This window comes from Amblyraja radiata, chromosome 6, assembly GCF_010909765.2.
Source record: "Amblyraja radiata isolate CabotCenter1 chromosome 6, sAmbRad1.1.pri, whole genome shotgun sequence".
Classification (NCBI taxonomy): domain Eukaryota; kingdom Metazoa; phylum Chordata; class Chondrichthyes; order Rajiformes; family Rajidae; genus Amblyraja; species Amblyraja radiata.
In genome coordinates, this window is record NC_045961.1 from 9,462,298 (window position 1) to 9,471,394 (window position 9,097).

A 9,097-nucleotide genomic window follows, 5' to 3' on the forward strand; every position below is an offset into this window, starting at 1 on the left:
TCCATGTACAATGTTACCGTCTGCCTTCCACCCCTCCTCTTTACCCTTCCTCCCCTCTCCTCTCCTCTCCCCCTCCCTCCCTTCCCCTTCCCTCCCCTTTCTTTCCCACTCCTCCTTTTCCCACTCCTCCCCTCTCCTCCCATCCCCTCTCCTCCCATCCCCACTCCTCCCATCCCCTCTCCTCCCCTCCACTCTTCTCCCCTCCTCCTCACCCCTCCTCCACTCCCCTGTCCTCTCCCAATAGACAACAGGTGCAGGAGTAGCCCATTCGGCCCTTTGAGCCATCCAATGTGATCATGGCTGATCATCCCCAATCAGTACCCCGTTCCTGCCTTCTCCCCATATCCCCTGACTGCGCTATCTGTGGGGGTGGTTAGTGCCTGCTGTGCTATCTCCCCTTCCCTCTCCTCCTCCCCTCTCCCCACCTATCTCCCCTTCCCTCTCCTCCTCCCCTCTCCCCACCTATCTCCCCTTCCCTCTCCTCCTCCCCTCTCCCCACCTATCTCCCCTTCCCTCTCCTCCTCCCCTCTCCCCACCTATCTCCCCTTCCCTCTCCTCCTCCCCTCTCCCCATCTATCTCCCTTCCTCTCCTCCTCCCCTCTCCCCACCTATCTCCCCTTCCCTCTCCTCCTCCCCTCTCCCCACCAATCCCCTCCTCCCTTTCCCTCCCCTCTCCTTCCCTCCCCTCCCATCCCCCTCCACCCCTCCTCTCCCCTCCGTGCCTGTGTGCTGACTGTCTCTCTCTGTGTGTGTGTGTGTTGCAGTGACCCGCCACAACCACCTGAAGGACTTCATGCTGGTGGTGTCCATTGTGATTGGTGTGGGTGGCTGCTGGTTTGCCTACATCCAGAACCGCTACTCCAAGGAGCACATGAAGCGGATGATGAAGGACCTGGAGGGGCTGCAGAAGGCTGAGCAGAGCCTGCACGACCTGCAGGAGAGGTGAGAGCCCACCCCAGGGTGCTCACACCCACCCGCAGCCTGGCACCCCAGGGTGCTCACACCCACCCGCAGCCTGGCACCCCAGGGTGCTCACACCCACCCGCAGCCTGGCACCCCAGGGTGCTCACACCCACCCGTGGCCTGGCACCCCAGGGTGCGCAGCCTACCCGCAGCCTGGCACCCCAGGGTGCTCACACCCACCCGCAGCCTGGCACCCCAGGGTGCTCACACCCACCCACGGCCTGGCACCCTAGGGTGTTCACCCCACCCGCGGCATGGCACCCTAGGGTGTTCACCCCACCCGTGGCCTGGCACCCCAGGGTGCTCAGCCTACCCACAGTCTGGCACCCCAGGGTGCTCACACCCACCCGTGGCATGGCACCCTAGGGTGTTCACCCCACCCGTGGCCTGGCACCCCAGGGTGCTCAGCCTACCCACAGTCTGGCACTCCAGGGTGCTCACACCCACCCACGGCATGGCACCCTAGGGTGTTCATCCCACCCGTGGCCTGGCACCCCAGGGTGCTCAGCCTACCCGCAGTCTGGCACCCTAGGAGCACATGAAGTGGATGATGGACCTGGAGGGGCTGCAGAAGGCTGAGCAGAGCCTGCATGACCTGCAGGAGAGGTGAGAGCCCACCCACCCACAGCCTGGCACCCCAGGGTGCTGCGGCACTGACGCTCGCCCTGGCCAGCTGTTGTCCGTGTGAGAGGGGAGACAGTGGGTGCTGCTCCACACTGTGCCCCCTGCTACTCTCTCTCCCACCGGCTGCTGCCAGTGAGGGGACAGTCTGTGTAACGTTGGTGCCACTGCCCCAAACCCCAATGCCCGGCTGCTATCAGTGTGAGTGTGGGCCGGGTGTGGTTCGTGGGGGTGCCCTGTGTGCTGTAACCCCAGTATCACCCTGACACTGACCCTCCCCGGCAGGCTGCTGAAGGCACAGGAGGAGCACCGCTCGGTGGAGGTGGAGAAGGTGAACCTGGAGCAGAAGCTGCGAGACGAGATCAATGCGGCCAAGCAGGAGGCCCAGCGGCTGCGGGAGCTGCGCGAGGGGACCGTCAACCAGCTGAGCCGACAGAAATACGCCGAGGAGGAGTTGGAACAGGTGGGAGTTGTACGTTTCACTAGGACCAGGTACTGGCTGGCGGGGAGAGCGGGGGGAGAGAGAGACTGGCCACAAGGGGGGGAGGGGGGGGGGGGGAGAGACCAGCCTCGGGGAGGGGGGAGACAGAGACCGGCACTGGGGAGGGGTGGGGAGAAAATTTCACACAGAGAGTGGTGAATCTGTGGAACTCTCTGCCACAGAAGGTAGTTGAGGCCAGTTCATTGGCTATATTTAAGAGGGAGTTAGATGTGGCCCTTGTGGCTAAAGGGATCAGGGGGTATGGAGAGAAGGCAGGGATGGGATACTGAGTTGGATGGCGGTGCAGGCTCGAAGGGCCGAATGGACTACTCCTGCACCTATTTTCTATGTTTTCTATCTGCTCCCTCCCTCCTTAGAGCCTGCCGGAGCCACTGCGCTCCCCCCAGCGATGGGTGCTTTGCATGGGTGGGGTGGGTGGAGGGTGAGGGGGGGGGGGGTCTGGGACCAGGGAGTGGGGCAGCACGACACACAGACAGACGCTGGGAAATGAAACAGTGAGCTGTCTCCCTCAGGTCCGCATGGCGCTGAAGAAGGCGGAGAAGGAGCTGGAGTCACGGGGTAGCTGGTCCCCGCCCGACAGCCTGCAGAAGTGGCTGCAGCTCACACACGAGGTGGAAGTCCAGTACTACAACATCAAGAAGCAGGGTGCCGAGCGGCAGCTCTATATTGCCAAGGAAGGGGTGAGTCTTCATGCTTCTTCTTTCGTGTGGCGTGTACAGCCTAAAGTTGTTGGACAACTTGTTCTATTTGATCTTCCGTTTGTGCTCGTCGAGTTGATTGCATTAGTCGAAACAAGGCGGACCACGTGAAGGTTGCAATCTTCCACCCCAGTCTTCATGTTCATGGATGACAGCAGCACATCTAGGCCATTCGGCCCATCGTCTACTCCACCATTCAATCTGGGCTGATCTATCTCTCCCTCCTAACCCCATTCTCCTGCCTTCTCCCCATAACCTCTGACACCCGCACAAATCAATTGGATAGGTGAGGTTTCACAGAGTGCTGGAGTAACTCAGCGGGTCAGGCAGCATCTGTGGAGAACATGGATAGGTGACGTTTCACAGAGTGCTGGAGTAACTCAGCGGGTCAGGCAGCATCTGTGGAGAACATGGATAGGTGACGTTTCACAGAGTGCTGGAGTAACTCAGCGGGTCAGGCAGCATCTGTGGAGAACATGGATAGGTGAGGTTTCACAGAGTGCTGGAGTAACTCAGCGGGTCAGGCAGCATCTGTGGAGAACATGGATAGGTGACGTTTCACAGAGTGCTGGAGTAACTCAGTGGGTCAGGCAGCATCTGTGGAGAACATGGATAGGTGACTTTTCAGGTCGTAAGGGTTCCGACCTGAAATGTCACCTGGTTCTTTTCTCCAGAATAACTCCATAACTATGGATTAATATACAAACAAAACAATCAGTTGAGTTTATTGTCACGTGTTCCGAGGTACAGTGAAAAGCTTTTGGTGCTTGCTAACCAATACAATATACAATATACAATACAATAATAACAATACCTTTTATTTGTCATTTGAACCTCACATGAGGTTCAAATGAAATTTGGTTTCTGCAGCCATACAAAAAAAGAACCAAGACACACACCAACACAATTCAATTCACATAAACATCCATCACAGTGAGTCCTCCTCACTGTGATGGAAGGCAAAACTTAAACATATCTCTCACCTGCACTCCCCTCTCCCCCCCATGTCAGAGTCAAAGACAGAGTCAAAGCCCCCGGCGGGCGATGTTAAATGTCCCGCAGCCATTAAAGCCACGCCGGGTGATGCAAGGCCGCGCACCGGGTCTTGGTGTTGGAGCCCCGGCGGGCTCTTGGTGTTGGAGCCCCGGCGGGCTCTTGGTGTTGGAGCCCCGGCGGGCGCTCACAAAGTCCCGCAGCCATTCCAAGCCGCGCGGGGCGGTGATGTAAGGCCCCGCTCCAGGTAATCTTCAACCCCGCAACTCGGGCGGGAGAAGTCGCCGTTGCGGAAGCCCCGAAAAGCGGTCTCCCAGCAGGGACCCGCGGGCTCCCGGTATTACTGTCCACAGACCTGCGGTAGGAGCTTCCGAATCTCCGGGTGTCGGGTCACAGCAGCGTCCACCACAGCTCCACCCGCTCCGGACTCGGCCAGCTCCGTGATGGTGAGTAAATCCGCAGCTCCGCGACTGGAACCCCAGGTCATTCCTGCTGGAGGCCGCTCCACGTTGCAGCCCCAACGACAACGGAGACCCGACAAAGAAAAGGTCAGGTCTCCCGTGCAGGGGAAAGACCTTAAAGTTCCCCCACCCCACCCCACCCCCACACACATACCCCAACAAAAAAAACAATAAAAACTACATAGAACAAGACAGAAAACAGTAAAAAGACAGACGGACTGCAGAGGCCGCTGCTGACAAGAGTCGCGCCGCCCATATGATGTCAGCGGAAAGACAATACATGATCACAATTATTGGATTACAATGACATGATTATAGTATGAAGAAGGGTCTCGACCCGAAACGTCGCCCATTCCTTCTCTCCAGAGATGCTGCCTGTCCTGTAGCAGAAAAGGGTCTCCAGTCGTCTTGGACTCCATGCCACTGGATCCTGACCCAGATCTGTCGAGAACCGTGGGGTGGCTGTCTGTGCACCAATCTCCCCACGTTAAACAAAGTCACGCACAGGCACCCTCCATATAGGGAATAGCACCCTGGACACACCCATGGTCAGCTTCCATAAGACAACTTCCAAATAGGCTCTGAGCTACATAGACTTGGGGGCATTGTCCATGCATTAATTTTCTTTGTTGTATATATATATACTGAAGTTTGTTGGTGTTTATCATTGTGTTTCGAGACCAGTTGTGCTGCTCCAAGTAATAAATGAATTGTTGGGGTTCAGGTGATACTAAAACACCTCTGTCTCGTTCCCCATCTGCAGGCAGAGAAGATCAAGAAAAAGAGGAACACCTTGTTTGGGACATTCCACGTAGCGCACAGCTCCTCACTGGACGATGTCGATCACAAAATCCTCGCTGCAAAGTAAGCACCGAGCAGATTTAAAGCGGCACTTGTGGGCCCCACACCCGAGGAAGGATGTGCTGGGTCTGTGGAGAGGGTCCAGAGGAGGTTTACCAGAACGATCCCAGGAATGAGTGGGTTAACCTATGATGAGCGTTTGTCGGCACTGGGCCTGTACTCGCTGGAGTTTAGAAGGATGAGGGGGGGACCTCATTGAAACGTACAGAATAGCGAAAGGCCTGGATAGAGTGGATGTGGAGAGGATGTTTCCACTGGTGGGAGAGTCTAGGACCTTCAGAATTAAAGGACGTTCCTTTAGGAAGGAGATGAGGAGGAATTTCTTTAGTCAAAGGGCGGTGAATCTGCGGAATTCTTTGCCACAGACGGCTGTGGAGGCCACAAGTCAGTGGATATATTTAAGGCAGAGATAGATAGATTCTTGATTAGTACGGGTGTCGGGTTGCGGGGAGAAGGCTGGAGAATGGGGTAGAACCAGCCCTGGGGTTGGGTATGGGGCTGGCCTGGGATCGGGCGGTTGTGTGTAAGAGGTTTCTGCAGCTTCTGGGGGCCGGGGGTAGGAGGGGTGGAATGGCAGGGGTGGAGGGGACAGGTCTGTGAGGACCTTCCCTGGGCAGGCCGTGTTACGGGGGTGTGGGGGGTCAGAGGGGGTGGGGTGGGTTGGGGTGGTGAGCTGCCTCTACCACAGAGTGAGGTGATGGCTGTGGTGTGGGGGGCGGGGGGGGGGGGGGGTGCGGGGATAAATGGACCCCATGGTGAGCTGTCTCTATCACAGACAGTCGCTGAGTGAGGTAACGGCCGCTCTGTGGGGTGGGGGTGGGGTGCGGGGGGTGGGGGTGGGGAGGTGTGGGGGGGGTGGGGAGGTGTGGGGAGTGTGCGGGGGTATATGCACCCCATGACCAGCTGCCCCTCTCTCTCTATCACAGACAGTCGCTGAGTGAGGTAACGGCAGCCCTGCGGGAACGGCTCCACCGCTGGCAGCAAGTGGAGATGTTGTGTAAGTTCCAGATCGTGAACAACCCCGGGATCAGTGCGCTTCACGCCGTGCTGAACATGGATCCAAGCTGGCTTGGACAATCCCGATCCACGCCGACACACTTCATCCTCACCGATGACCTGGATGATATGGAGGAGGAGCTGGTGACTCCCGTCACCCTCCAATGTAAGTCACCATTCCCCTTCATTTCCACAAATCAACAGCTGCCTTCATTTTGCCAATCCCCACAGTCTCAGGACATTAAAGATGCCGTTAGGCTGGAAGCATGTAGAGAATTGGGCGGCGCAGCGGTAGAGTTGCTGCCGCACAGACCCGGCTTTGATCCTGACTACGGGTGCTGTCTGTGTGGAGTTTGTACGTTCTCCCCGTGACCGTGTTGGTTTACTCCCACACTCCACAGACGTACAGGTTTGCAAATTAATTGGCTTGGTATAGATGCAAATTGTCCCGTATGTAGTGTGTGTGTAGGTTAGTGTACGGGGGGGGGGGGGGGTCGCTGGTCGGCACGGACTTTGTGGGCCGAAGGGCCTGTTTCCGCGCTGTATCGCTAAACTAAGCAAAACATTTACGAGGATGTTGCCAGGACTCGAGGGCCTGAGCTACAGAGAGAGAGAGAGAGAGAGGCTGGGTCTTGGACGCAGGACGATGAGGGGTGATCTTATAGAGGTGTATAAAATCATGAGAGGAATAGATTGGGTGAATGCACAGTGTTTTTGCCTGGGTAGGGGTTGAAGAACCGGAGGGCCTAGGTTATACATGAGAGGGGAAAGATTTAATTGGAACCCGAGGGGCAGATTTTCAACTCGGAGGGCCTTGACGTAGTTATATTGAATGAGTTGACAGAGGAGATGATTGACACAGGTACTATATAACGACATGTCAAAGACATTTGGACAGGTACATGGCCGGTTCTCTGGAGACTTTCAAGAGAGAGCTAGACAGGGCTCTTAAAGATAGCGGAGTCAGGGGATATGGGGGGAAGGCAGGAACGGGGTACTGATTGGGGATGATCAGCCATGATCACATTGAATGGCGGTGCTGGCTCGAAGGGCCGAATGGCCTACTCCTGCACCTATTGTCTATTGCCTACATGGATAGGTAATGTTTCGAGGGATATGGGACCAACACGGGCAGATTGTGTAGATGGGGCATGTTGGTTAGCAGGGTCAAGTTGGGCTGAAGGGTCTGCTTCCATGCGATGTGACTCTTTATCAGAATGAGCTATGTTGATAGTGTCAATACTGGGGCGGGTGAAGCAATAATGTTCTGGTTTCATTGACACATTAAATGATGAGATAGATGCCTGTCTCAGTCCTGATCCTTGTGCCCAGTGACCAAGTTACTGAGCTGTTTAAGACCGAACTGCAGATGCTGGAAAAATCGACGGTAGACAGAAATGCTGGAGAAACGGGTGAGAGTGCTCAGTCTTTCCAGCTGCGGCAGAGGTTCATACATTCACCCAACACCTCCGCTCGGTTTGCATTAACCAATCTGCTCAGTACTTCGACTCCCCCTCCCATTCCGAAACCGACCTTTCTGTCCTGGGCCTCCTCCATGGCCAGAATGAGTCCCACCGCAAATTGGAGGAGCAGCACCTCATATTTTGCTTGGGCAGTTTACACCCCAGCGGTATGAACATTGACTTCTCCAAATTCAGGTAGTCCTTGCTTTCTCCCTCCTTCCCCTCCCCTTCCCAACTCTCCCACAGCCCACTGTCTCCTCCTCTTCCTTTCTACTTCCCGCCTCCACATCAGTCTGAAGAAGGGTCTCGACCTGAAACGTCACCTATTCCTTCGCTCCATAGATGCCTCCTCACCCGCTGAGTTTCTCCAGCATTTTTGTCTAAGTTATTGAGCTAGTCTGCAGTGTTTCTGCGTGTGGCTTGTCTAAGGGGCAGCGTGCCATGCTGGGTTGACTTGCACGGCATGTGCTGGCTCTGGAGAGGGTCCAGAGGAGGTTTACCAGAATTATTGCAGCAATGAGTGGGTTAACCTATGATGAGCGTTTGTCCGCACTGGGCCTGTACTCACTGGAGTTTAGAAGAATGAGGGGGGACCTCATTGAAACGTACAGAATAGTGAAAGGCCTGGATAGAGTGGATGTGGAGAGGATGTTTCCACTAGTGGGAGAGTCTAGGACCAGAGGGCACAGCCTCAGAATTAAAGGATGTTCCTTTAGGAAGGAGATGAGGAGAAATTTATTTAGTCAGAGGGAGATGAATCTGTGGAATTCTTTGCCACAGACGGCTGTGGAGGCCACAAGTCAGTGGATATTTTTAAGGCAGAGATAGACAGAATCTTGATTAGTCGGGTGTCAGGGGTTATGGGGAGAAGGCAGGAGAATGGGGTTGAGAGGGAAAGATGGATTGAATGGCGGAGTAGACTTGATGGGCCGAATGGTCTAATTCTACTCATGAACTAATGACTGTGTTGTGTGAACATGTTGGTGTTTTTTTCCATGGATTGTTTGGGACCAGATATGGCATGGTTAATGGATCAAAGAGTTACTGACCGATCCCGGACACCCATAGACAGTCTGTCGACATGGAGCTCCACGGGTTTGGCATTACATATATACATGTCTCCTTTTGTTCCCTAATCGTCACTCCTGCTCACCAAACCAGGGCATGCCGAGCTTCCTGACCCGCTGTAGCTAGTGCCTGGGACCACAGGGAGAGATGGGTCAGACGCCAGCCCTTCATGCCCGGGACTGGCTCACGGAATACACCAGATGTCCAGGCTAATCGAGCTCAGAATCCCTCCACTCCGCTAGCCCTAAGAGCTCTACCTAACTCTCCTCCTCATCATTCAATAGACAATAGGCGTCACAGTTTAAGAATAACTCTGCAGTTGTACAGAGCCCTGGTGAGACCACACCTGGAGTATTGTGTGCAGTTTTGGTCCCCTAATTTGAGGAAGGACATTCTTGCTATTGAGGGAGTGCAGCGTAGGTTTACAAGGTTAATTCCCGGGATGGCGGGACTGTCATATGCTGAGAGAAT

General features: G+C 55.4%; 1 protein-coding gene across 2 annotated transcripts in view; it reads left to right on the forward strand.

The window, feature by feature from the left end:
* Positions 1-8,867, forward strand: part of stim1 (stromal interaction molecule 1) — a 96,861-nt gene extending 87,994 nt beyond the window's left edge. Inside the window, exons 6-11 of one of the 2 annotated variants that reach the window (XM_033022186.1) lie at positions 765-942; positions 1,870-2,056; positions 2,599-2,766; positions 5,002-5,102; positions 6,026-6,261; positions 8,573-8,867. In XM_033022186.1, the coding sequence (XP_032878077.1) occupies positions 765-942; positions 1,870-2,056; positions 2,599-2,766; positions 5,002-5,102; positions 6,026-6,261; positions 8,573-8,694 (992 nt within the window). In that variant the 3' untranslated portion in view covers positions 8,695-8,867. The remainder of the gene's footprint in view (positions 1-764; positions 943-1,869; positions 2,057-2,598; positions 2,767-5,001; positions 5,103-6,025; positions 6,262-8,572) is intronic. The other variant, XM_033022188.1, reaches the window with a different exon arrangement.
* Positions 8,868-9,097: the final 230 nt, after the last annotated feature.